This window comes from Bos indicus, chromosome 19 (genome assembly GCF_029378745.1).
Source record: "Bos indicus isolate NIAB-ARS_2022 breed Sahiwal x Tharparkar chromosome 19, NIAB-ARS_B.indTharparkar_mat_pri_1.0, whole genome shotgun sequence".
NCBI lineage: Eukaryota > Metazoa > Chordata > Mammalia > Artiodactyla > Bovidae > Bos > Bos indicus.
In genome coordinates this window covers 40580120-40607598 of record NC_091778.1, presented here as the reverse complement: position 1 = coordinate 40607598, position 27479 = coordinate 40580120, and the positions used below count along the sequence as shown (strand labels likewise).

General features: G+C 48.9%; 1 protein-coding gene across 1 annotated transcript; it reads left to right on the top strand.

Moving 5' to 3' along the window:
• Positions 1-416: 416 nt before the first annotated feature.
• PIP4K2B (phosphatidylinositol-5-phosphate 4-kinase type 2 beta) lies at positions 417-26812 on the top strand. Its single transcript, XM_019981279.2, has 10 exons — positions 417-695; positions 10246-10343; positions 13398-13494; positions 15679-15831; positions 17119-17265; positions 18318-18356; positions 18899-19012; positions 21369-21627; positions 22119-22222; positions 22738-26812. The coding sequence occupies exons 1-10, from the start codon at positions 537-539 to the stop codon at positions 22816-22818; spliced, it is 1251 nt and encodes a 416-aa protein (XP_019836838.1). The 5' UTR covers positions 417-536; the 3' UTR covers positions 22819-26812.
• Positions 26813-27479: the final 667 nt, after the last annotated feature.

Here is a 27479-nt window from a genome sequence, read left to right as displayed (position 1 = left end):
CCTTCGGAGCCGTGGTGCCGCCGCCATCTTGGCACGTCAGGTTGAGGAAAGACCCAAACCCTAGCTTTGGGGGCCCGGTCAGGGAGATGCTCCCGCAGTAGTCTGCGAGACCTACCCAGCCCTCCTCCCCTCCCTGCTAGGGCGCGGGGCTCTGAGGCGCGCGGAGGCCGGCTTGGCTCCTGTCGGGCCCGGGGAGGAGGAGCAGGCTGGGCGGCCCGCTACCTCCCCGGGACGGGCGGTACCACCCAGGCAGGGAGGAAAGGGCCTGGTGACGGCGGGGCTGCGGCACTGCCCAGGGCGGGGTGCAGAGCGGGCCGGCCGGCTCCCTGGGGCGGGGCGGGGCGGGGCGGGGAGGGCGGAGCGTGGGGCGGACGGAACCACCGGGGCGGGGTGGGGAGGTAACGGGACGGGCGCGACCATGGCGCGGTGAGGGAGCGGGGGGTGGGGATCGGTCCGGGGGAGGCCTGGGACCGCTGGCTCGTGCGCCGTCTCGGCCGCCCCCCCCTTTCGCTGCCGCCGCCGCCGCCGCCCCGGGCATGTCGTCCAACTGCACCAGCACCACGGCGGTGGCGGTGGCGCCACTCAGCGCCAGCAAGACCAAGACCAAGAAGAAGCATTTCGTGTGCCAGAAAGTGAAGCTATTCCGGGCCAGCGAGCCGATCCTCAGCGTCCTGATGTGGGGGGTGAACCACACGGTAACCAGCCCCTCCGAGCGCGGCCCCGCGCGTGCTCACGCCCCCCGCAGCCCCAGGGCCCTCGCTCGGCAGGCCCAGCCAGTGACGCCTGCAACCCCTAGCCGAGCCAGTTGCACGCCCACCCCACCCTTGCACGCTGTCCCATCCGGGTGTGCCTCCCCGCGCGCCACGCGAGGCCTGGTGTCACCGACGGTGGCGTGCCGTCGCGTCCTCCCCTTCCCTCCAGCCCCTCAAGCTTCATGCGTCTGGCTTCGGGCAACCCCCAGAGCACAGAGAGAAGGCCTGGGTGGGATGAAAGGGCTTTCATCCCCTCTTCCTCTCTTCTCACCTCGTTCCCGTTAGTTGCATTTGTTTTCCTCCTTGTTCCTTGTAATGGGCTGCCTAGCTCACTGTCCAATTGAGAGTTAAGTGGCATTAGTCTGCCTGAGTATTCCTCTGTTTGTGGTCGCTTGGTTGATGTGGCTGCTCAGAGTTTCCCCATCCTCCAGACCTCCTTACCACCGACTGGAAATCTTCCCTGGGTTTCCTCTTTTTCTTCTTGGAGATGTATCCACTGGAGAAGCACAGGCTTCCTTGGACCATGGACACTTCACTGGGGTCTTCCTGGGTTAGGGGGAAGGGAGAGTGTAACCATCTGAGAGGAGGTGAGGCCTGCTTATGAGGACCATTCATAGCAGAGGACCTGAATTCTGTGGGGTTCATGTCAAAGATGTTGACTTCTCAGGTGTTGTGCTTTCTATTGTATGTAATGATGGTTAGGATAAGAGGTTCCCTGGATCCTTGGGTAGCTTTGGGATTGTCCAATAGCTCCTGTTAGGAAGTTGGAACGCTGCACAGTGTTTGAGCTGGAGGACTTTGTGTCCTGTTTGTTTGGGGTCTGTCTTCTTTCTCTTCCAACTACATGCTTCTTGCATTCTGACCATTTTATTGAGTCCTTACACCAGAAATGAGGAGAGGAAGTATGAAGACTTGAAATGCCACTTCACCAGCTAAAAGTTTGGAATGAAGAAAATGAAGCTAATGGCTTGAGTTTTCTGTGGATATCAATCAGTTCTGTAGGCTCCCTGACTTCTCGGAGCACTTGAAATTGCCCACAAGACCAAGTGATGCCAAAGGGATGCAGGGCTAGCAGGACTTTTTGCTTTGCTTTACTGGAAGAGCCTCTGGTTGGAGATTGATAAACCATAGTTCCAGCCAGAGTTTTACCTCTAATATGGAAATGCATGAGTATGGTGAGGTCTAATGAAGACAACCAACAAGGTTTCCTGGTCTTGGCTGAGTTACTGTTTTCAAAGACCTCACTGAGGTGAAGGTCATGGCTAGGGTGGGGAGAACCACTGGTTCTCTGTGGTCTGGCTTTATGCCTAACCCTCTGGGAGCTGTTGTTCAGTCACTAAGTGGTGTCCAACTCTGCGATCTCACAGACTGTAGCCCGCCAGGCTCCTTTGTCCTCCACTATCTCCCAGAGTTTGCTCAGGTTCATGTCCATTGAGTCAGTGAAGCTATCTAATCACCTTATCCTCTGCTGCCCCCTTCTCCTTTTGCCTTCAACCTTTCCTAGCATCAAGGTCTTTTCCAGTGAGTCAACTCTTCACATGGAGCTTCAGCTTCAGCATCAGTCCTTCCAATGAATATTCAGGGTTGATTTCCTTTAGAATTGACCTATTTGATCTTCTCTGGGAGCTGCTTTGATCCAACAGTCCAGCAGAGTTTGTTCTCTCTGCTTCCTGCTGCCTCAGGGGTCATCTGACAATATTGCAAGGGAAACTGGGTCATTAAAATGTGAACCCTATGTCCTTGCCTGGAAATCAATCCTTGATTTTGTTGTGGAGCTTGCTTCTCACTAGAAGGCATCCTGTCTGTGGAGAACTGGTAGTCGTCTGAAAGTCAGGAATATTACTGCTAGTTGGAAGGGACTTTGAGTCCCTTATTTTATACATGAAGAAATGAAAGCCCTAAGTGCAGAATTAGTTCACCTGTGGTCTTTTGCAGAGCAAAAAATGCAGCTCATTGTCCACACCATGGGCTGCATTGGCTGATGATGTGCTTGAATGAGAGGTCTTATTTTATTTGCCTCCTGTTCCTTGTCCTGCCTCTCAGCCAAGTTCCAGGATAGATGGGAATTATGGTCTTGTTAGAGAACCTGAATGTATGCTCAGATGTCTGTGCCTGTGCCTGCCAGTTCCCTTGGTGTGTATGGTACTTGGTTTCCCATAGGAAGGCAGTGAAACTCTGCTAATGAGGTATCTTAAGATTCTCTTTGACTAGGCAGTCACCCTCTTTCTTTGCTAACTTTTAAGAAAGTTTGTTTGAGAGCTATCTGGGAAGGTATTGACTTTAAGCAAGACCCAAGCCTCTGGATATACTGAGCAAGTGCCTCAGGGGAAAGGTACCCGACACCGCTGTCCTTGACAGGCCCAGCTTTGAAGATCAGTTAGTCAAGAGTTTTATTGCTTCCTCTTGACCTGCAGTAAGGTCTAGGATTTTGTGGGTCCCCATGTGAAATGGAGCATCTCCCCAGAAGACTGTAAAATCTTGCAGTTCTCAAGTTTTGCACCACTCAGTTTTGGTGGATTGATGGCCTTTCTTGGAGGTTCCCTTCCTTCAGAGCCCACGGCTGCAACTTTTTGCAATCTAAGTTTATAGAAAAAAAATATCACCTTTTGTTTGTTTCTTTAGTTTCTCACCTCTTTGAGCATTTAGACATTGATGGTCTCTGGCTGATGGTGTATGGTAGATGAGGGATGGATACATCTTTATCTATAGCACAAGTCAGTTACATATTCTCCCATGAGGTGGTTGATTTACTTCTGGGTGGAAAAAGAGGCCTTGAACTCAGTATTGAAACAGGACCTCCTGTCATGGACAAGAGATGCAGCCCCTAGACTTTATGGAGGAAACAGGAAGAAAAGCTCAGAAGACTTTGGATCTGTTAGAGGAGAACTAGTAAAGAGAGAGAAACTAGTGTTTTCGTGGATGAAATACAGTTCAGGGGGCCTGGAGATAGGGACGAGATGGCCTGGGAGAAGTATGTAGAGATCAGAGGAGGCAGACGTGGCTTGATAACCTTTTGGCCATTTTAGGAACTGGTTATGTTTGAAGCCTCACCCCAGTGATCAGAAGGAATAGGAGAGGTTGGTGGTAATTATGTTTAACCATTTGGGAAGCTGCCAGACTGATTCTTGAAAATGACTGTACTATTTTACATTTCTGCCAGTAGTGTATGTGGGTTCTAATTTCTCCAAATCCTGTCAACCTTTGTTATTGTCTTTTTTATTTCAGCCACCTTAGATTTGAAGTGGTATCTCATTGTGATTTTGTTTTCCTTTCCTAGATAGTTAATGATGCTGAATATCTTTTCATGTGTTTATTGGCCAGTTAAGATCCCTTGCCAGTTACTTTTTCGCTCATTTTAAAATTGGGCTATTTATTTTTTTATAATTAACTTGTAAGAGTTCTTTATATATTATAGATTCAAGTTCCTTATCAGATACATGATTTGCAAATGTTTTATCCCATGCTTCGGGTTATCTTTTTTTACTTTCTTGATGGTATCTTTTGAAGCTCAAGTTTTTAATTTTGATGGAAGTCCAATTTATCTATTTTTCTTTGGTTTTGATGAAGTCCAGTTTATTTTTCTTTGGTTACTTGTACTTTTGGTGTCATATCTAAGAATGCTTTGCCAAACCCAAGATCATGAACATTTACTCCTATATTTTTTTCTGAGAAAAACTCAGAGTCTTCTAAGAAAAACTCTTTTAGATCTAACTCTTACATTTAGATCTCTAATCCATTTTAAGTTAATTTTTTGTGAATGGTATGAGGAACAGATTTATTCTTAAGTCTGCTCAGTTCTCCCCCACATTCTTCCCCCATTCTGTCCACACATTTTCTTTGCTTAATGCAGACCCAGAACCTCCTTTCCTTGCCTTTTCCTTTTCTCCTGCTACTTTAAAAATCTTCAGTTAATATTTCTGCTCTATGAAGCCTTTGGATGAATTTGTCCTTCAGCACACCTTCTCACCTCACAGAGAACACTGAGACTCAAAAACAGGAGCAGAAAAACCAAGGTGTAAAAAGGAGGAATAAACCCAGGGGTGGATTTGTTGGCCCTTGTGGCTCTCTGTTCTTCTCTTTTTTTTCTGGAGTTTCGATCTCACTTGGACCTCCTTGGTCTCGGGAATGTGTTTCCCAACTTGTCAGTTTTCTGATGGTGGCAGGCAACAAATGATTGCCAGTGGTGGCCAGCCCATTGCTGAGCCACCCACAGAACCCTGGCACGTGTCGGGAAGCTTCCTGGGTAGCAATTCCAATGAAGGTCACACAGGGAAGTTGGAGGCTTCTGGAATCAGAAGTTCACCAGATTAGAACTAGCAACTGAATTTTCATGTCCAATCAGATCAGCATAGCGTGAACTCACTACTCCTAAGTTCTCATACAGCTTGTTTTAGCCTCCTCATTATTTATGCTGATGGCTCATAGAGTTGATCATGTGGATAATCCCGGAACCACTTACATGGTGTGAGATACAACAGACTTACCACCCTAATATGTTCTGTTTATCATACTACTCAAATGAGTTGCATTCCGCAAGTGCACTTCTGCTGAAAGTGAAGGAGGTTGGCCCAGAAGTGTGCTAGGTAGTAAAGAAAGGCAGATCTTCCGGAAACATTGCTTTAGTCATAGCCTTTCACACTACAAAGCTTTTTGTCATTCTCTTTTGTCTACCAAGTGAAGTTTATTCTCTCCTGGGCTTTTAAGACTCTTTACAGTCTGGTCATAGCCTCAATAGCTAACCTTAATCTTCTTTTCCATCCTCCAGACCATGAATCTTTGGCATGGTCACACCAGCTTTGCCATCTCTTCTTCCTAGTGTTAGTCATCTTTCAGTCCCCTTTTTTCTGGCCATCTGTCCTTCCATCCAGCATTTATTGTGTAACTGCTATGTGCCAGCCATTGTTCTAGGGACATAAAAATGGGTAAGATAGTCTCTTCTTTCTCAGGGCTCAGAGTCTAGTGGAGAAATCAAACGTGTAAACAAGTAATTACCCAAGCGAATGTGATAGTTAGGATATAAAGATAAACAGAGGAACAAGTGAGTAGTTCATCCTGGGAAAGACAGGGAAGCTTTCACAGAAAAAGTGTTATTTAGCCATATCTTAGATGATTCCCTTGGCTTTATTCCTTCTTCTGTTTTTGCTGCTATAGTCTATTACCTGAACTATTATGTGTGTGTATATATGTGTTCAGTCGTGTCCAACTCTGCAGCCCTATGGACTGTAGCCCATGAGGCTCCTCTGTCCGTAGGATTTTCCAGGCAAGATTACTGGAGTGGGTTGCCATTTCCTATTCCAGGGGATCTTCTCTTCCCAGGGATCAAACCTGTGTCTCTTGTGTTTCCTGCGTTTGCAGGCAGATTCACTAGCGCCACCTGGGAACTATTCTAATAGCCTTATAAATGGTCTTGCTATCTCTTACCTTTGCCTTTTCCAAACCTCACTTGATTCCAGAATTACCTTTCTATATCATCCATCTGATCATGTGAATTCCTGGACTTAAACCTGAGAAGACTTCCCATTGCCTACACAGATAAGTTCAAGTTATTATATAGTGGACAAATTAAGTTCACATTCAGGCTGTGTGCCTTAGTATAGCTTTGGAGTAGTAATTTTCTCTCTGAGCCTCATTTTCCTTTTCTATAAAATGAGCATAACACTTACCTTGAAGATTATTAGGACAGAGGGAAGGAATGGAAAACACTACCTTAGTCCAGGTAGCTGCCCATAGCAAGGATTGCACAGCACAGTGTCAACAGCCCAGGTTTTGGCACCAGCAGACCTAGGAGCAAATCCTGACTCTGCACATATTGTCTGTGTGACCTTGAGCGAGGTACCTTGAATCTTTTGCAAAAGGCAAAATCAAATTAATAATATTTCATGTGACTATTAAGTATTAGAAATACAGAAGAATATATATATATATGTGAGATATATGATACATAATAATATAGAGAACTGACCACTTATAGACATGCCATGAATAGAAGCAACTGTTATTTACTAATATTGATAATGCCCAAGGCCGTTCACCTGTCTTTCCTGTACTGTTTCCCTCCACTTCTTCATACCTCGCTTCTATCTTGCCGCCCTTCCCCCTGCCCTTCCCCCTTACCAAAAATGGGCAATGTACTTTTTACCTCGGAGGCTTATAGTTCCCACAGCTGGGATTCCCTTCCTTGGGTTTTGTGTTTTGTTCTTTTTTTTTGGCGAACTACCTCTTAGGCCTTTCTCACTTGTATTTCTCTATAGCTTCTTCTAGCAGCCAGCTCTCCCACTCCCAGGCAGACTCAGTCATTTTTTTATAAATTTTATTTATTTATTGGCCATGCTGCACTGCTTTCAGGATCTCAGTTCCCTGACCCGGAATGGAACCTGGGCCATGGCAGTGAAAGCCTGGAATTCCAACTCCTGGGCCATCAGGGAACTCCCAGATCAGTCTTGTCTTAGTCTGCTGTTTCATCTCCCTTTATTCATAACTCTATAGCACTCATCACATTTTATTTGTTATTTGTTGTCTGCCTTCCCAGCTAAACAGAGACCGTATCTTTTCGGTTTTGTATCTGCGGCTTCTGGGACAGTAAGGGCACATAGTAAGGCTACATTGAGAGAAGTAAACTGAATACAAGTTTAGCCGAGTCTCAGATCCGGAAAGACCTTAGATGCCAGGCTAAGGAGTTAAAACTTTACCCTGAGGCTGGTGAGGAGCCATGGAAGGTTTTTAAGCAGGGTGTAACGTGACCTTGTTGTAGGTTCTTCCAGCATCAAGTGCTCTTGGCAACACCAGGCGGGGCATTAGGTTCCGTTCTAGCCTGATGTGTGAGTGCTGGGACTGACCGTGTTTTCACCCTCCTCTGAAACTCTGCTGTTCTGTTTGCCGCCCCTGTGTTCTGACTTACTTAAATGCCCCTTGACTTCAAGTTTCACTGTATCCTGGGTTTGTCTCATCTCCCCAATAAGAGGATAAGCCTCCCACTTTCCTGTGCGCAGTGCACACAACGCTCCCTTGCTGCACACACTCTTCTCCCTAACATGAAATGAAGCATGTAGTAGGTATTTCGGCAAGTGCTTGTTCAATTGAAATTGAATAGAACTCTCTGGGGATATAAAATTTAGCACAACTAAAAAAAAAATAGTACAGCTGATCCCTAGAGTGAATCATCTACATGTGGCCCAATGGAAATGAGGGTGAGTCTACACAGTTCAGCTGTATGGATTATTCAGCAATATATTATCTGTTAGAAATTTCCTGCTGTTGGGTTGTGTAGTTGAGAATAAAAACTGACCAACTTACAACTGTTCAAAGTATGCCACACTTTTGAGTTACACAGAAAATTAATAATGAACAACTCTTGTTAGAATAATTCATCCTGGCTAAGAGGCAGTTGACCCCTCGCAAGTGGGTGTTTTAGTCTTTCCTAGTTCTCCCAGTAACAAGCCCTGACCATGGCATAGAGTCTTGATTTTAGCCTAACCCAGATTCAATCAGTAGCAGATACCAGAACCTTCTAGTATAAAATCATACTCTTTGGGCCAGTGGTGAGTTCTTTCTAGGATGGAGGTATAAGCTCGAAAAGGAAGAATTGCATAAGAGCCATGAACTTCTTTAAATATCAGAGCCAGACTTAATGGAAAAAGGAAGTGGCACAGCTACCATGAATTGTTTCTGTTGGCAGGGAGACAAGAAGTGGAGTGGTTTCCTCTGTAGGCATACACTTAACAATCAGGTTGTCCTGTGAGCACTCCCCGGAAGGATAACTGCAGGGTGGTTTTGTATGTGTCCGTGGTGGTTTAGCCAGTGGTGGACGTCTCAGACCTGGATGCTGGAAATTTTAAGCCTACAATTTGATCAGTTTTGACAAATGTACATACCCATGGAGTCATCACCCTAAACAGCACTTAGAACATTTCTAATACCTAGAATTGGCACCTCATGTACCTTTACAGTCAACCACAGGACTGCCTGACCCAGGCTACGTCTTACTGGACTCTCTCACTGTAGATTCTAGAATTTCATATAAATGGAATCATATAAGATGTACTTTTATATCTGTGCTAGTCAGTTTTGCCAGCAGTTTATTGAGGCTCTTGCACCACTGCCAACTTAACACTACTACCCTACGGCCTCTCCCCGTACACATATCCTTCGTTTCCCCAGGAGTAAATTGGGTTTTTCACCAGCTCTAGGAAGGAATGGTTTCCCCCGCCCAGTTACTGCATTAATGTGAACTTCCTCCATCCTCTGACATTTCTAAATAAAAAAGCTTTGGAACATGAAAGGGGCAGCAAATTAAATGGTATTTCCCCCCATTTATGCTCCTGGAGGAGTCCTAATGACTAGGTTATTCCCTCACTGCCGCATGGGGCCTCATTGAGATAATAGGATTTGCAAGGAAAGTATCCGGGAGACCCAAGACTGTACTCCCCCTGCCCCCTATCCATTAAGTCAGGACTAAGGTTTCCTCTCTAAATCCTGAATGCATTAGTGGCAACTGGGTTGAGGGTCAAATGTCAAATACTCTGCTGTGATGGAAGAGGACATCTGTGGCTAATTAGGCCACTAATTGGCTAAACTGGGATGGGGAAGGGCAGGAGCTGCCTTCTCAGCTCTGCACCAGTGGGAGGCCAGTTCCCTGTGCAGCCTCCAGCTCCCTGAAGGGGATGAAAGACAATGAGAAGGTTTGTTTGCAGTGGGGTCAAGGCACCCCTCCCACGTCTCCCCCAGTTCAGTCCAAGGCAGGACGTGGCTTTAGGAATTGGCTTGATGAAAGTAGTTAATCAGGAGAGAGAGAGTGAGCCAGTAGCCAGATGTCTACCTCTTCTGCTCACTTTAAATTTAATTCTTTGGAGGTAAGAGTTACACACCCATATAAATCCACCCCGATTTTTTCTTGCCCCAGGCTGCTTTCTGGAGTGACCTTTAATTTGTATGAAGATGTTCAAAGGCCTCAGTGAATACTCAAAGTATATTGGGTGATATTTATTCCCTGATCCATTTATTTTTGCATTTGATAAATACACTTACATAGTACCCACCATATGCAAATCATGGTGCCAGGTAGCTTGTGTGGAGCCTCCAAGAGTCAGGTGGATGATCTTTGCTTAAAAAGATCAGTGATATGATCTTGCCTGCTTATAGTCAAGCAGGCTTGTGAGGTTTATGAGCATTAAATACAATGTGAGGGAGGCTGTGAGATGGCCAGAAGAGGGATACAAACAAAGCTTCAGGAATTCTGAGATGGGAAAGAACATTTATAGTCTGGAGAATCATGAAAAGCTTCATAGAGGAGGTGGGCCTTATCAGGTGGGGAGAGTTACAATAGGTAGAGATGAAGTTGGGAACATATTAAATATTTGAAGAGAAGAACAGAAATAAAGACAAGAAGGGAATCCACGGACATGTCTTTGGTGAGATGGTGGCATCTGTGGTGTAGCAGTTATCTCTCTCAGGCAGGTGGCCTGGCTAAGAACCTCATTTTCCCCTTGCTTTGCAGATCAATGAGCTGAGCAATGTCCCTGTCCCTGTCATGCTAATGCCAGATGACTTCAAAGCCTACAGCAAGATCAAGGTGGACAACCATCTCTTCAATAAGTAAGTGGCCAGCTGAGTGGGTCTTGTAGGCAGTTCTTTCCCTCAAGGCAGAGAGCCTCCCAAAACCTCACCGTCAGGGGGCAAGCAAGCACCTAGCATGGTGTGAAAGCGACACCTGGGTCACAGAGCTGGAAGACTGGCTGGGAAAACGTGCTCATTATGCGCCTCTCCTGCTTGTGCTGTCCTGTCATCTCGGTCCTCCATCAGCCTACCTTCAGTGTCCCTCAGGACTTGTGGCTCACGCAGGCTGATTCATCCAGGGCCAGTCTAGGTAACAGTGAGCTGCCCAGGAGCTGAGGTGTCTAGTACGAGGCTGACAGCAGTGGCCCTATCTTGATCTTAGTCTGAGGCAAGAACTGCCAGGCATGTTCCTGACCTGGGATGCAGCCAAGCTCCTTTCTTTCCAACTAGTGTGTGAACCACAGGCTGAGCATGGTGCCCAGGGGTGCTATCTAAAATCGGTTTTCCCAATTTTGCTCATTGTGGCTTCTTGGATTAAAACTGGTGTCTCAGACTTTGATGGAGCAGCCATTTCCCTTGGCACATTTTGGGACCTCCTCTAAGCCTTGTAGAGGCTCTTCCATCCTTCTGTGGGTCACCCAAGAAATATGTGGTGTTCACACTCTCTTCCTTTCTGCATTTGAATCTTGGTTCCACTCTCCATTGTCCTACAGTCCCCACCACCTCACCAGCTGAATTCTGTCACCCCACCATTCCCAGACTGTTAGCCCAGAGGAGAAGCTTGATTTGAAAACATCTATTAGTGGCCTCTCTCTGGCATAGTGAGTAATAACATTGTATTCTAGAAGCTGTCTGTCTTCATAGCTGTGACTTGCTAAGTGGCCACCTGTATAGAAGAAAAAACTGTTTCTCTTCTATTCTCACACAACTGCTTATTTCTAACACCAGATAAGTGGGTTCCCCGCCCCCCATCAAGCAATTCTGTAGGACACTAACAAGCTGTCCTGCAATTCAGTTCAGTTCTGACTCTTAGCGACCTGAAGTTAGCATCAGGTCTCAAAGATTAAGGACTGAGTCCTGCAGACTACCCCCCGACCCCTGCAGATGCCAGTCTCAAGTCCAGGTTGTCACTTGTGCTCTGACCTATTTGCCGTATAGGTTGGCAGTTCCCACGACCCTCCCCACTGGGTTGGATTACTTTGCTTGAGTGGCTCACAGAACTCGAGAAACAGTTTGCATGCTAGGTTACTGGCGTATTATAAAAGGATGCAACTCTGGAACAGTCGGGGGAAGAGAGGCATGGGGCAAGGTATGTGGGAAGGGGCAGGGAGCTTGCAGGCCCTCTCCAGGTCCACCACCTGCCCCAGACCTCGATGTGTTCACCAACCTGGAAGCTCCCCAACCCTGTCCTTTTGGATTTTTGTGGAGACTTTTATAACAGCATGATTGAGGAAGTCATTGGCCATTGGCAGTTGGTTCTGCCTGCAGCGCCTCTCCCCTTCCTAGAAGTCAGGGGCCTGGGACTGGAAGTTCCAACCCTCTAGTCCTGGTTGGTTCCCCTGGCCATGAGCACCCATCCTTACAGGTGTAACAGAAGTCACCTCATCAACATAAATTCAGGTGTGATTGAAGGGGGTTTGTTACAAAGAACAAAATACACCTTTATTGCTTACCACTTAGCAAATTCCAAAGATTTTAGGAACTCTGTGCGAGAAACAGGGACAAAGACTAAATATGTATTTGTTATTACGTTCAATATCACACCACTTAAGGAAGGAGAGGCAGCCCTAACCTCTGGGGCAGGAAAAGGGGTTGTTCTCTGCCAGAGGTCAGGGCTCAGGAGTCGACCATGTACCACATTGTACCAGGGGTCCATGGTGTCCACCACCGCATTGACATTTTGGCCTAAAGTGAACTTCCAATATCTTTGTTTTTTTCTTTTTTTTCTTTCTTTTCACTGATTCCTTTTGTCTTTTCAACAACTGTTTATGTGCTAGTTATTAGACTGCAGTGCTGTTTACTATGAGACAAGGACCTGCCTTCATGAGAAGCCTCTACTTTTTATTTCCTTGAAGTCTCCCATCCTGGAGTAATCAGAGGGACATATTTCTTTTTTTTTTTTCCCACCTCAGTTTTATTGAGATATATTTGATATACAGCACTGTCTTAAGTTTGAGGTGTCCAGCATGATAATTTGACTTATATAATTCATGAAGTGATTGTCACAATAAATTTAGTGAATATCCATCATCTCATATAGATATAGAATTAAAAAAAAGAAAAAAATTTTTTCCTTGTGATGAGAATAGAGGGACGCATTTCTGAAAGGGAGTTCCCAAGTAAGTGGCTCTTGTCAAGATGGAGGGTTTGGAGGAGGCATCCCTTCAGGTAATTCTCTTCCCTCCTGAAAGTCTATGCATTGGCTGAGGAGTGGGGAAGACATAGATTGGTGCCAGCAGCCAGCAAACAAGGCTTCCTAAAAAGATAGGATCCCGGTCAGTCGACTTAGGAAAGCACCTACCCCTTCCATCCTAGTGGAAGCCAAGGGCAGGACGTCCTGCGTGTAACCGTTTTCAGGATGTGTTGATAAGAGCCTCCCCAGAGGAGAGGGGTCCTTTGATGAGAAAAGGCTTTCCCTTTAGCAGTCAAACTGACATTTACCTCACAGCAGCTGTTCACATGCAGCCACCTTTCTGTAGCAAGTTCAGGACTTATGAAGGAGGGCGCACACTCAGTCTCACTTCTCTGCAGGGAAGGTTTTTTTTTCCACTTCAGTGTAAGTTTTATGGAAAGATAGCACATACTCAGCAAAAGTACGCAAGTCATAAATACACAGCTAGATTAATTTTTTACAAGGAATTAAGGAATGTGCACAAGGAATGTGAAGTTTTTAAACTTTAACATGCTCAGAATCACCTGGAGTGTGTGTTAAAAATGCAGCTTTCCAGACTTACCTCCAGAATGTTGGGGGCTACATTTTAAGCACTGCAGATTGTTCCGATCCAGGTGACGTGTGGACCACAGCTTGAGAAGCCTGATGTATGAATTAGAGGAGCAAGGAGTTCACAGAAACACGTCTCTGCTTTTCCCCAGAGAGAACCTCCCCAGCCGCTTCAAGTTTAAGGAGTACTGCCCCATGGTGTTCCGAAATCTCCGGGAGAGGTTTGGGATTGACGATCAGGATTACCAGGTATGGAATGTCTTTGAAAAATCAGGAGGGTTAGAGAGTGGGAGGCAGGGGGCTGTGGCGGGGGGAGGCAGGGGGCGGTGGGGGGGGCGGTGGCTGGGGTGGTCAGGAAGCCACAGGACAAGTGGAGGAAAAAAATGTGCTACTATTCTTGTGCTGTGTCTTCCTGTCAGGTCTCACTCCACCCAGGCAGTCTTTGTCCAGTGCTGGTGGGCTCTTGGAGGAATGAGGGCCTTAGAAGTACTTCTGATGGTGCCTCCTAGGTTTAGGCTCCCCTCCCTCAGAGGGAGCGCAGGTGGAGGGAGAGGGGTCTGTGGAAGCTGCTTCATTTTAGTCTGACATTCCCAGTCTAGGCTGAAGAACCCTTCTCCTTCATAGTTTGACTTAAAAGAGAGAGAATTGTTGCTAGCAGGAGATGAGGCCTCTTAAAGCAGATAAGACAGATTAGAAAAGGAAGACTTACTTCAAGGGTAGTGTAACTTCTTGCCAGATATGAGTGCCACCTCCTAAACTTGTCCCCTGTTCTGACTTTGGGAGGGGGCTAGGCATGCAGGAAGCTGCCCCTTTTAGGGGGTGATCATGTCACAGAGGCCTTTGACCTATTGGAAGGAATCAGTCCCAATCAGTCCCAATCAGGGACATTCTAGTGTGACTCACCATCTGTGGCTTCTGTTACTTCTCCACCTAGCACCTTCCTTGGACTTCTTCCTCTGGCAGACAGCCTGGTGTTGAAGGTGGGAGAATTTTCCACTTCACTTGTGTAGCAGTAAAAAATATAGCTGATTTTCAGTTGTCTGTTGGGGGGAAAGAGGAATGTACAGCCTAGTGAAATATAAAATGGATGCCCACATCTTAGATAATACTGTCATTCCTCCCACCCCGCTCCTGGAAAGTCTTTCACAGAGTAGACCACAAGAAACAGAGTCTCCTCCCCTCTCCACCAGCTCCAGGGGGCCTCCTGAGGAGGAGGGATAGGGGACGTGAGAGGCAGAAGGGAGGCCAGGGCCTTGAGCAATCAGGAATGGTCATGTTCAAGAGGTGGTGGGCCGCCCTCCAGCCCCTCCCGTTGGGACCAAACCCTGAACTGTCATGCCCTGATCAGAGCATGAGGTTTTCTGAAAACTTGCCATTAGTGCAACCCTAGGTTGTTGGGGTATCTCCTTCCACGGTGGCTCTTTCCCTTCCCTTTGGCCATCTAACCACATCTTGTTTATTTCTGTAATAGTCTTGTGGGCAAATAATTGTGCTCAAGAGTGGAAGAGGGGCAGGGAGGATGGTGTTCAGGGAGGGGACTCTGCTCTGAGACTACCAATGACTGAGAGAGGCAGGAGATGCCACCTAGAAATGAGGCAGGGGTGGAACTGCTCTTGTCCATCCTCTGTCTTCTGACCTACCAGAGGTCTTTTCCAGGCATCTGATTGGTGAACACATTCCTTTGGTTGACTCACACCTTCCCCTACTCCCTCCCTGCTTGAGGGTTCTCCTGCTTCGGATTCTGATAGGAGTGGGGCCCTGGGAGGAGCAGGGACAAAGCCAGAAAAGCTCCCCAGGTTTGCCTCCCAGCTCTGGGCAGACAAGCAGGAGTTTGAGGTGAGGGGAGAGGTGTTGGGCAGAGCAGTGAGGACCAGCTTCCTGCCTGAGGAAGAGATTTCTAGCATGAGGGTACATAACAGAAAATAAAGACAATTCTATCCACTCCTTCTTTATGCTTGATTTCTTGAATATCTCCTAAGCGTTGTCTTCATCACCCCCGAGAGACGGGGGAATCATCTCGGTCTGCTCCCTTGTGTTCCAGGTGAGGGAACTCAGGAGGAGAGAAGTGCAGTGGCTCTCCCACGGTCACGGTACCTGTGAGCGTCAGGATTAGAGCCCAGGCCCCTAACATCCGAGGCTGAGTTTTAGGTTCTAGAGCAGCTCTCTAGGATCAGAATGAAAAGAAATATTTCACAGTCGGTCCTCTTCTCATCACAGTCAAGGATTAGGAGCAGTGGGTGAGGAACAACTCATGTCTCTCTTAAGGAAGACTTGGGAGAGATGTGAATTTCCCAAGAGAAAGGGGGCAGGTAAGGTCTCATCTGCCTCAGTGCTATTGGCTTCAGAGCAGTCTGGCCCATAAGAGAAGACTCAGAGGAAAGGTCAGAGTCCTTGTTTCCCCTCCCAAGACCAGCTTTTGTCTTGGTCCATCAGAATTCAGTGACACGCAGCGCCCCCATCAACAGTGACAGCCAGGGCCGGTGTGGCACACGATTCCTCACTACCTATGACCGGCGCTTTGTGATCAAGACTGTCTCAAGTGAGGATGTGGCTGAAATGCACAACATCTTAAAGAAATACCACCAGGTATGGTGAGTCGTGAACCTCAACAGCAGAGGATGGGTTGGAAGAGGGAGAGGAGCCTCCGGTAGAGCTTCCTGGGGAGCGCTGGGTCCTCTCTGGTAATGGCGGGTGCTTCCTGATAACCAGGCACTTGCCCTACCCTGGGGCTGTGTTTCTGTGGGGTGAAATTCCTCCTTGAGAAAAAGAAGAAAGAAATGAAGGTGTGTTATGGACGCAGTCCCAGTTGACCAGCTGTTTCTCGTCAGAGTTGGGGAGTTTTCACCCTCTGGCACCTGCCTCATTTCTTCTGAGAGAGGTCCTGTCAGCTCAGCAGGGCCGCTGCTTTTCCCATTCCCTCTAGCCTCTCTTCTGGAACCTGTCCGTGGGAAGAGCAGGGGGTGCCTGTCTGAAGCCTGCCTGGGTCTTCAGGGAAAACTGGCTTCTCTGTGGGCACCTGAGAGGTGGTGCAGGGGCCCTCTGGCGTTTGGGGAGTTAGAGCAGAAAACGCTGGGGTCTGGCATGAGCGAGAGTGGTGAGTGCGAATCCCTTCTGTTTCCCAGACGGCCGCCTCACAGCCCTGCCTCTGCACCCCATCTCTCCCCTCCGGCTTCCCATATCAGGCTGGCAGAGAGGATGCAAGGCCGGGATCAGTAATTTTCCTGCAGAATCCCAACCGTATGAAACCAAAGGGGCTCTGCACGGCCTGCTCAGCCTCTCAGTCTGCCTTCTAATTGGGGGCAGGGGTGGCCTTGCCTTTTGCAGGTCTGAGGAACCCCATGACTTCACAGAATCTGGTTTGGAAGCCACTAGTCTAGAGGCCAGAGAAGGCAATGGCACCCCACTCCAGTACTCTTGCCTGGAAAACCCATGGACAGAGGAGCCTGGTAGGCTACAGTCCATGGGGTTGCACAGAGTTTGACACAACTGAAGTGACTTAGCAGCAGCAGCAGTCTAGAGGCTGGACTTCCCTTGTAGCTCAGTCAGTAAAGAATCTGCCTGCGATGCAGGAGACCTGGGTTTGATTCCTGGGTTGGGAAGATTCCCTGGAGAAGGAAATGCCAATCTACTCCAGTATTCTTGCCTGGAGGATCCCATGGACGGAGGAGCCTGGCAGGCTACAGTCCATGGGGTCGCAAGAGTCTGGACGGAGGAGTCTGGCAGGCTACAGTCCATGGAGTCGCAAGAGTCGGACACGACTTAGCTACTAAACCAGCACCAGTCTAGAGGCTAGAATCCCAGGGGGCATGTGAGCCTGGGAAGAGCCCTGTCTGCCGGCACGTTCACCTGTTCCTTTCCTCCTTTCCTTTCTAGTTCATAGTGGAGTGTCACGGCAATACCCTTTTGCCACAGTTCCTGGGCATGTACCGCCTGACCGTGGATGGTGTGGAAACCTACATGGTGGTCACCAGGAACGTTTTCAGCCATCGGCTCACTGTACATCGCAAGTACGACCTCAAGGTAAGAGCTCTGTGTTTCCCAGCTCTGTGGCCCTCTCTCCCCGAGGCTTGGAGGGGCTGCAACTGCAACTTCCACGTGTTGGGAAAGCTGAGGCATAGGTTTTGGTGTGGACAAGTGGCTCTAGAGTTGGTACTCCTAACCCACTTGAGCCAAAGGCTGTCTCGTGTCCAGGTGACAGCGACAGGAGGCTATTCAAGCCCCAAATGTCTCCTATTTATGTGCAGTGAATGTTCTTCAATTCCTGTCAGGGGGATGTGCACACTGAGGGCAGCAGGGTGGGGACAGGCTATGGCACACACACCCTGGCGGCTGTCCAGGCCTCATGGACTGTGCACAGGCACATTTCTAGACACAGTGAAAAACACACTTGTGCCTGTGAACCACAGTGCTCCGCTGTTCCCGAACCTGGCTTCCTGACCCGGGTCCCTCAGACCCCTCTCCCTCTGTCTGCCACGGCTGCACTGGCCTCCTTTCTGCTCCCACGGTGCCCATGCTCTCCACACCCCCAGCATCTCCCAGAGGCTGCCTGCCATTGTTTCCCTCCCCGCCCTCTTCTCCATGTCCACCTTCCTCCACCTAATCACTTCTTACTTAGCCTTTCAAGCTCAGCTCAAACATCACTAATTCCAAGAAGCAGGCTTTGGCCAAACCCCTATCTAGTCTAGACCCTGGGCCTGTACTGCATGCTGCACAGGTGAGAGAGTCCTGCCTGCTCACCTGTAGCACTTTGCACTATTGTAATTAATGGGTTAATTAACTGTGTAACTCCTGCTTACTGTCTGTCTCCCCTGTTAGAAGGAGAGCTCCTTAAGGGCAGGGACTGAGTCTCTCAGTTCAGCCCTATTTCCTGAGCACGGGTCTGGTTATAGTCAGAGCTCTGTACAGTCTGTGACAGAGGAAGTGAACAAGTTGCTGCCTCCTGGCCCCTCTAGGAGTCTAACCAGTCTACTTGAGTTCACCTGCTGCCTCGCCCTAAAGACTGGTCCATGTTTTTTTTGCTCAGCGGAATCTGCCTCAGCTTGGACTTCTCCTGACAGCTCTTATCCTTTCAGGGTTCTACTGTTGCCAGAGAAGCGAGTGACAAGGAGAAGGTATGTGGGGTCTGTGCTCATCACTTGTGGAATGGGTCACTTGGAATCAGAAACACCTTCTCCCACCCCTGCGGTCCCTTCCTCTGCTGCCGTCCAGCCTAGTTCCTAGACATGCAGTCTGTGGGTGTGAAGTACTGTGTCTCTAAGCTCCTGCCTGTCCTCATCCTTGGCCTAGGCCTTGGTCACCAGCTTTTCACCTTTGCCCTTGCTGGGTTCTTCACAGTCCTAGAGGGCTGGCAGCTTCCATCTCAGCCCAGCCTGAATCAATGAGTGGCTACTTGAGCCCTGAGCTCGAGGTAGCTCAAGCCTGGTGGTCCAGGCCCAGAAGGAAGTCCTTTGATCAGTCCTCATTGCCTGACTCCTGCCACCTACTTGCCATCTCTGCCTGTCTGAAGCTGGGAGTGTAGACTCCTGGACAGAGCTGTTGATCAGCAGGTTGGCCGTCTTTGTGCCAAGGACCCTTTCCTCTCCTGTATCATTGCCCACAGCCTTGCAGGTGAACAAAGCAGGCCACCAGCCTAACACTGCTATTGCTCTCTCAGGCCAAGGACTTGCCAACCTTCAAAGACAATGACTTCCTCAACGAAGGGCAGAAGCTGCATGTAGGAGAAGAGAGTAAAAAGAACTTCCTGGAAAAACTGAAACGGGACGTAGAGGTATGTACTTACCCATGATTTTACTTTGGTTGAGCTCTTGTCCCCAGAACAGAAGCCTCCTTAACCTTAAGGAAAATTGAATTCACCACTTCCAGGAGTGTGGACAAGAGGAAGGTAGTGATTTGAGCCGTGTGGGTAAAGCTAGTGCAAGTACACATTCCATTTGGGAGGACACAGTTTGTGCTGGCCGAACCTGTGCAACTCAGTTTGAAGTGCTTTCCCTCATTTTTTTTCTTGTCTGTTATAACCTCCTTTTGAAACTCCTCTGCAAGCTTCCTTTCTGGTGTTATCCCCATAGTGGAGGAGGCATCCAGGTGTCAGAGTGACAGGAAACCAACTATTAAGACCCACCAACCGTGCCTTTCTCTGGCTCAGATTCTCCACTTGCCTTGCAACTTTCTGGTTGGCAGGGGACTTCCTGTGGAGAAGTTCTTTGGAGAGGACACGTGCTAAATAATGAATGTGATATCTGCACCACTTGATAACTTGGTGCCTCCTATTTTAATAAATCGGGAGCCTGTTCATTACAACCAAACTGTATAAACTTTAGAAAATGTTTTTTTTATTGTGGTAAAATATGCATAACATAAAATCGGCCCTCTGAGACTGGTTCTGAGCGGCGCTCAGCACATCACACGGTTGTGCAGCCACCGCCACCATCCGTCTCCAGGACCTTTCATCTTCCTGGGTGAAAAGTCTGTGCCCGTTGCCTCCTCTTCCATGCCCCCGGCAGCCCCATCCTACTCTGTGTTTATGAAGTCGACTGCTCCAGGGATCTCTTATGAGTGGGTCACACCGTGTTTGTCCTTTGTGTCTGGCTTACTTCACTTGTTCTTTGGAAGGAATGATGCTGAAGCTGAAACTCCAGTACTTTGGCCACCTCATGTGAAGAGTTGACTCATTGGAAAAGACTCTGATGCTGGGAGGGATTGGGGGCAGGAGGAGAAGGGGACGACAGAGGATGAGATGGCTGGATGGCATCACTGACTCGATGGACGTGAGTCTCAGTGAACTTCCGGAGTTGGTGATGGACAGGGAGGCCTGGCATGCTGCGATTCATGGGGTGGCAAAGAGTCGGACACGACTGAGCGACTGAACTGAACTGAACCGAATGTCTTCAAAGATCATCCATCTTGTGCTTATTGTCAGAATGTCCTTCCTTTTTTCTGAGGCTGAGTAACATTCCGTTGAATGCATGCACCACATTTTGTTTACCCATTCATCCATTGATGGACACTTGGTCTCTAGTTAAGATTAAGTAGTTAATCTAGTTAGACGTCTCCAGAGAAGCAGAGGAGGATGTAGATAGCTAGATATTTAGTATAAGGAATTGGCTCACAGGATTATGGAGGCTGACAAAAGTCCCAAGATCTGTCTGCAGTTGGCCAGCTGGAGACCCAAGAGACCTGATGGTGTAGTTTTAGTCCAGAGGCCAACAGGCTCGAGACGCAGGAAGAACTGACGTTTTTTTCAGTCTGTGTCTGAAGGCAGGAAGAAGACTCATGGCCCAGCTCAGAGGCAGTTAGGCAGGAGGAGTTCCCTTTTACTCGTAGGAGAGTCAGCCTTTTTATTCTTTTTGCCCTTCAACTGACTGAATGAGGCCCACCTACCTTAGGGAGAGCAATCTGCTTTATCAGTTTATCAGTTCAGATGTTAATCTCATCCACGAGCACCACCCCAGACACATCCAGAATAGCATTGGACCACATTTGTGGGCACCCAGTAGTGCAGTCAAGTTGACACATAAAATTAATCTCCACTCATCGTTGTGAATAATGCTGCTGTGAACGTGGGTTTTACAAACTTCTTTTTGTTAGGCATCTGTATCTTAGCCACCCCCTATTGTGGTTGTCGTCCCATGCTCTTTGTTCTTCTCCAGGTTATGGAGTCCTAGCTCAGGAGACTTGAGCACAGTGCTGTTCCCAGTGCTTGTATGGATGAGGAATGCACAGTGCAGCATTCCATTCTTCCCTCCAGCTCACCATGGCCTCTCAGTCCCAGATGGAATTGCCTCTTCCCTCTTCGTGCAGGGCTTCTTCTGCTTTTACTCCTGCAGGCTCTACCTGCCTGACTTGTCTTCATTCACTAGGATCAGCCTCGACTCCTTTCCTCAGGGAGGCCCTCTTCCCACTGCTGGACTCACACAGCTCCTTGCCCTGGTGGAGTGACTGTCTTCACCATTAGACATCGAACTTGTCCAAGGCAGAGACTCTGATGTCTTGTTCTCTGCTGTGTTTCAGAGTGGGAGAATTAAGTTGAAGGAGTGCCTTTTCTCCCCTTTCCAGATGCTAATCTGCCACGCCAAATGTCCCGTGTTAACCTCTGCCTTCCGCCTTTCCTTCCCCCACCTCCATAGTTCCTGGCCCAGCTAAAGATCATGGACTACAGCCTGCTGGTGGGCATCCACGACGTGGACCGGGCAGAGCAGGAGGAGATGGAGGTGGAGGAGCGGGCCGAGGACGAGGAGTGTGAGAACGACGGCATGGGCGGCAGCCTGCTCTGCTCCTACGGCACGCCTCCAGACAGCCCGGGCAACCTCCTCAGCTTTCCCCGGTTCTTTGGACCTGGGGAATTTGACCCCTCTGTTGACGTCTATGCCATGAAGAGCCATGAAAGTAAGTAGGAGCCTGTGCCTGCCAGGCCCCTCCAGCCCTCCTTCCACCCCCTGCTTCAGGCCTGTTGTTCAGATGCCCTGTGGGTGCCTGAGCCTCCACCTTATTAACTGCTGACCCTGGCCTCTTTTTGCCTCCGGCTGCCATCCAGGGTCACCACCAGTAACTCTGTCTTCTGGGGCCCTGAGGTCGTTCTCTCAGGCCTTTCTTCACCTCTGTGCGTGTCCTGGATAGCTGAGGCCTGGTTGGCTCAGGTTCATGGGAGGGACAGAGCCTCCTAAACAGTGTCATGTCAACCCCACAGGGTAGCTGTGAAGATCAGATAAGATGAGAGCTATGAAAGCTTCTAAGAAGGACTCCATGGGTCATTTCTTTTCTCAGATTCAAAATGACAGGGATGAATCTGGATGTCGTATCTGAAGGGTTAAGGACACAGCTGCTTTCTGCCCTTGTCCCTGCCTCTTCCTCCTTTCCTGCTTCCTCTCCCCCTGCAGGTGCCCCCAAGAAGGAGGTGTATTTCATGGCCATCATTGATATCCTCACACCATACGATGCTAAGAAGAAAGCTGCGCACGCTGCCAAAACAGTGAAACACGGGGTGAGTTCTTCCCGTCTCCGTCTAGGCCCGGGTGGCAGGCCCTCAGGCCCCCAGGGCTCCTGCTCAAAGGAGACTCTCCTGCCCCTTGGCCCTGCCTGGGTGCCTTGTGTTCTCTCTTTGCCATCTACACCCCATCCCCACGCTGCAGCTGGCTGAAATGCCCAACTTGTTTTTCCCCAGGTTCTCTGGCTCCTTTCCCCCAGGCTGCTGGGCATGTCGTGCATCTTGTTGACTGCCAGTAATAGCTTTGTTTACATGCCATGCTGCTCCCCAGAGGCCTGTTTCCCCATGGGCTTCAAGCTACTGTTCTCCAAACGGGCCCCCACAGAGCTCTGGAGCCTCTCTGCCGCCTCCCCACTGCCTTGTTCTTGCTTCAGTGGGTGCAGCCCTGGGATTGTGAATCAGCAAAGCAGGGCCAAGGCACTTGTGAGACATGGGAACGATTTCTCAAGGTGGCCCGCCCAGCTGGGGGCGGGGCAGTGCCACCTCCTGATACGGGCCTCTGTGTATTACAGGCGGGGGCCGAGATCTCGACTGTGAACCCTGAGCAGTACTCCAAGCGCTTCAACGAGTTCATGTCCAACATCCTGACGTAGTTATCGTCTACCTTCAGCCAGAGCCAGCGTGCTGGATGTGGGGTCGGGGATTGGAAGAGAGAGAAGGTGTTATCTGGGCTAGATGGGAGGGCGGGGAGCAGAATGGGGGTCGGGGAGGGCTTTAGCAAGGTGACTGCAGCCTGTGACATTGAGAGAGACTCCAGCAGGAGGGGAGGGGATGTGCCATGCGTGCGTGTGCTCACAGGATGTAGCCTCATCTGCTTACCCTTGATTTCCCCGCCTTTGACCTAGGTTAAAAAGGTGTTTCCTTTTTGTTGCCTTGTAACGTTGTAAGATACCTTGGGGCTAGAGATGATTTTCTGGGTTTATTTGGGGTTTGTTTCTGAAATCTCATTGCTCCAGATTTGCTATTTATAATGATTTATGTCATCACCCTATCCACCATCCCCGTCCCTGCCCTGCTCTCCGTTCCCTCAATTAAAGAAGCACGCACAGACCCAGCGAAGGGTCCTCTCAGAGCAAAATGCTCTGGTGCCGGAGAAGAGGTTAGACACCTCGGCCCTGCTGCGTTTGATCTTGTCTGGTTGACTTAGTTTCATGGAGTATTGTGCACAGCTTCCTCTACCTTTCTGGCCTCGGCTCCAAGTGAGATGTTACATAGTTCCTCCATCTAAACGCTGTCCCTCCCAAAGGCGTGCTCCAGGTCAGCATCAGGCATCTTGGAGCAGAATCAAAGAGCTCAGAGGGGAATGAGTTCATCCTCACGGGATGGTCAGGGGTTGGGGGACCGCTGGTTCTCAGAGAAGCCCATGATCATCACCCAGGCCCCAGGCTCTTTGCAGCCCCTGGAGTGCAGACATCATCTCTGTGAATGAAGCCTGTCTCCCACTGAGTCAAGAGGAACTAGAAAGCACCTCTGGATATAACAGGACCCTCATGCTTACATGGTTATTTCCCCTTGAGAAAACTCCAGAAAAGCTGATGAGTATCAAATGAGGTCTTGTGCCCTCCATCCATTTGCTTCCTTCAGATCTTCTCCCAGGCATTCTCATTTGTAGGTGAGCTTTTAGCCAGGGCCTGGGGCACTCCTTACAGAGATACCTCTTCAAGCCCCAAGGCTTCCATGCAGTAATGTGTCACCTGGATGGTTGTGGCCAGCAGGAATGGTGTACCCCGCCCTCCCCTTTGGAATGTGCCACCCAAGCCTGAGGTTGCTTCTGAGTCACTTGAGGATCTGACCTGGGAAATACAATTTGGAGGCCTGATGTGCAGTTCAGCCTGGCCCAGCCTTGGAGCTGTGTTTCCTTGATGCATAGACTTTTTGCATACCTGCCACCACAGGCCTCCTCAGGAGTGGCATCTGGCTGCTTCCTTCAGGATCTCTACCACCTTCTGAACCTGCTACTGAGGCCTCAGAACTGCGTCCTTTTGTGAGGCCATCAGAGCAGTCTGGCCTGGTCAGGAGAGAAAACAACTCTGTGCTGGGGGAGGTACATTCCTGCGTCTTCTCACCTCCTCACCAGGAACTGGGGACTTGGGATGAGATGTGGTGAAACTTGTAGATAACTGCAAATGGAAAGGAAGTTTGTGGAACCATTTTGAATGAATGGATTGGCTTCTTAGGCTTTCTTCAACCTGGCCAAGCTCAGCTTCTGAAGCAGGAACCAGCAACATCTCTGTGCCCGATGCACAGCATTTAGGTCAGGGAGGAATGGAAACCATGTTCTTGGACTCTACTGGGCTGTCGGAACCCTTCTGGAGAGGCAAATGGGCCAGACAACTGCCCTGACCCCCGAAAGGGGCTGTAGGTATCTCTGGACGTCAGCAGCAAGATCGCGAAGTGACTTGGGAAACTTGTACCAAGTGGCTCATGGAGAAACAGATTTCACTTAGGGAGGGGTTAGTAGGAATAATGTCTGGACTTGATTTCCCCATCTTCTAATCAAGAATGAAAATTTGAATCTGCTCCTGATCGGGCCCAGCAACTCCCGAGCTTGGCAGGCTGTCCTCTCGGGGCCTCCACAGCCCTGGGCTCTCTCCAGCTTCCTGCCATTTGGTCTGCTGATCATTTCCCTCATAATGTGTATGAAAAGTGTAACCAATTGTTCCCAGTTAAAGGTGAGCTACCAGATATCTAACTTCTTTAACATTGAGTTTTTGTGGGGTGTGTGGTTTTTGTTTTTTTTTTTTTGTATATTGTTTACATTTTGAGAGGTAGCATTCTGTTTTAAATGCTCTTTTTGTTTTTCTGACAGTATTGTTGACTGGGTCAAAACATTTAAGCTGTGGTTTGGTGGATTTTAAATTTTTTTTAAAGGTCATTCTCTGCTATCTTCAAAACCTTGGGTTTGGTCCTTTAATTCCTTTGGCATTCAAATATCTGAAAGCTATTTATCTTGGTTTATACAAGGTTTTTCTCTTCTTTTTGTTAAGGATGAAGATGTTAAATTTGGTTTGCAGTTTGAATGTAGAGAAAGTGAAGTGATCCCCAAATTTTTGTCTGTCCCTGCTTTTTTCCCAGTCCTACCATGCCTTGTCTGGGCAGTAGAAGGCGTCCAGGGGCAAGTGACTACCCTCACCATCACTCTGGAGCCAAGAAGAAAAGCTGAATGGTTTTATGGCATCCCAGAATAATTTGGGGTCTTGTAAGAACAAAGGCATAAGAACAGGACACAGCTGCCTGGTTGGGGATAAGGGAGGATTCTTCTCCATTCTCTCCCTCTACCACTTAACTAGTCACAGCTCCTCCCATCCTGCCCCTCTTCTTCTGAAAGTCTGTGCTGAGAAAACTCTCATCTCCTAGGTCTCCCCACCAAAGCGAGAGTTCCCCTGAAAACTCCACCTCAACCACTAGAAGGCGGCCTCTGGCCCTGGTTCCTGTTAATGAACCACTGAGTCTTCATCCCCCAGTACGAGCTCCTTCCCTGTGCCTTCCAGTGTGGGGGCTACGGGGCAGGCTAGGAAGCCAGCAGTTCCAGGGGCACAGCCCGAGGCAGTGCTCCATGTCTCCTTATTTAGCTCAGGGGTTACTGGTCTGTGGCATGTGCTACAAGTCGCCCCTGTGGCTGAGTGGCACTCCGTAGGTCCCCACTACAGGCAGCTTATCCTCCCTGCTCCCTCTTCCTCCTTGCGTTCCTCTTGCCTGTTTAGGCCTCACACAGGTTCCCTGGTAGTGCTCAGGGCTTGGGACTACATGCTCCTGCCCTACTTTCCCCTCTTCACAGTCTGCCAGGGTCTGCCCCGAGAGGTGGACCAAAGACCCAGGACTTTTCTCAGTAGCCAATCCCACCCTCCTCTAATTGTCTTTTTATCAAGTTGAAGAGAAAATTTCAGCAATCCCCAGCATTTGAGCTACTCAAATGTTAGGGGCCAGAAGGGACGGTGTGTTTAAAACCACCCTTAAAAGGCTCTGGCCTTAGACCTGTGGCTCCCCCAGTTCCAGGGACCCCACATCTTTCTGGCAGAAATGTGGGGAGGGGGCTCCAACCTGAGCACAGGAATCAAAGGGAAAACATTCAAACTGCCCCCAAATCTACCAGCCATCTCCAGGGGCTCTGTGACGCAGCCCTGGCCTTCTGAAATGTGACACTTAACGAAAAGTGTCTCCAAAGGGAAGAGGAGACCTGGCTGTCCCTGGCGATCCTTTGGAGGCTGGGGGAGGAAACTTCCAGAGGAGTCCCTTCTCCTTGCTCAGAGCCATTTTGGGAGGAAGTGGGAACCAACAGCCTTTGGGGGTAAGGCCTGGTGCCACTCAGCACACCCAAGCATCAGGTCAGGTCCTTGTAGTAAAAAAATGTGAAGTTTAGATTCAGATTTTGGGGGAGCAGGATAAACTACCACCCTACCACGTGTGTGACTTCTCAATTTCCCACTGCAATTTCCATTTTTTTAAATAGGAATTTTCAACCCCCTGTGCTTGTCTAATGTCTGCTCGGAACAATTCGAGACCCTGTTACTGTTTTAAGATGCATGCATGTTAGAAGATGAATCTCCAACCCGGGGAAAAAAATAAAACTCAAAAAAGCTTTGTGTACACACTTGTTATATGTGAGTCCTTTGGAAATAATCCTTTTATCTTTTTCCTAATTAGAAGGTTTTGGTCTCAGTTTCAGGGACTGCTTGGGCTAAATCTGGGCTTGAGTTTGAGTAAGAGTCAGGACCTTTGGTCACTCATTTTCAGATGCTGTTAATAAGCAGTGACTAAGGTGGTGCTTAAGAGACATGGATTCAGTAGGTGGGTTTGGAAGATCCCCTGAGGTGGCAATGGCAACCACTTCAGTATCCTTGCCTGGAGAATCCCATGGACAGAGCTTCCAGGCGGGCTACAGTCCATAGGGTCACAAAGAGTCAGACATGACTGAAGCGACTTAGCATGTACATCTGCAGGGCCTGTGCCCCTGGAGGGTCCACCTGTCAACCACATTTACCCTCACCCTTGCCCTCTCAGAGGAATGGACAAACTGCCCACACTTCCCCAGTACGTACAGCCAGCACTTGGTGGAAGCCACACATCTGTCCCAGCTCTCCCTTGACTAGCTATGTTGACTTTTAACAAGTCACTTCTACATGCCTCCAGTTCTCCACCTAGACTTTTAGCTTAAAATCTAGTGGTTCTCAAGAGTGTGGTCCAGGACCACACCTAGGAACTTATCAATCCTCAGGGTCCTCTGCAGCTTGGGACGAGAAACTGCTTTATCAAG

Coding starts and splice junctions, on each gene's coding strand:
- PIP4K2B (XM_019981279.2), top strand. CDS start 537: ATGTCGTCCAACTGCACCAGCACCACGGCGGTGGCGGTGGCGCCACTC. Junction 19,013..21,368: donor AACTGAAACGGGACGTAGAG/GTATGTACTTAC, acceptor CCACCTCCATAG/TTCCTGGCCCAGCTAAAGAT. Junction 22,223..22,737: donor CCAAAACAGTGAAACACGGG/GTGAGTTCTTCC, acceptor TGTGTATTACAG/GCGGGGGCCGAGATCTCGAC.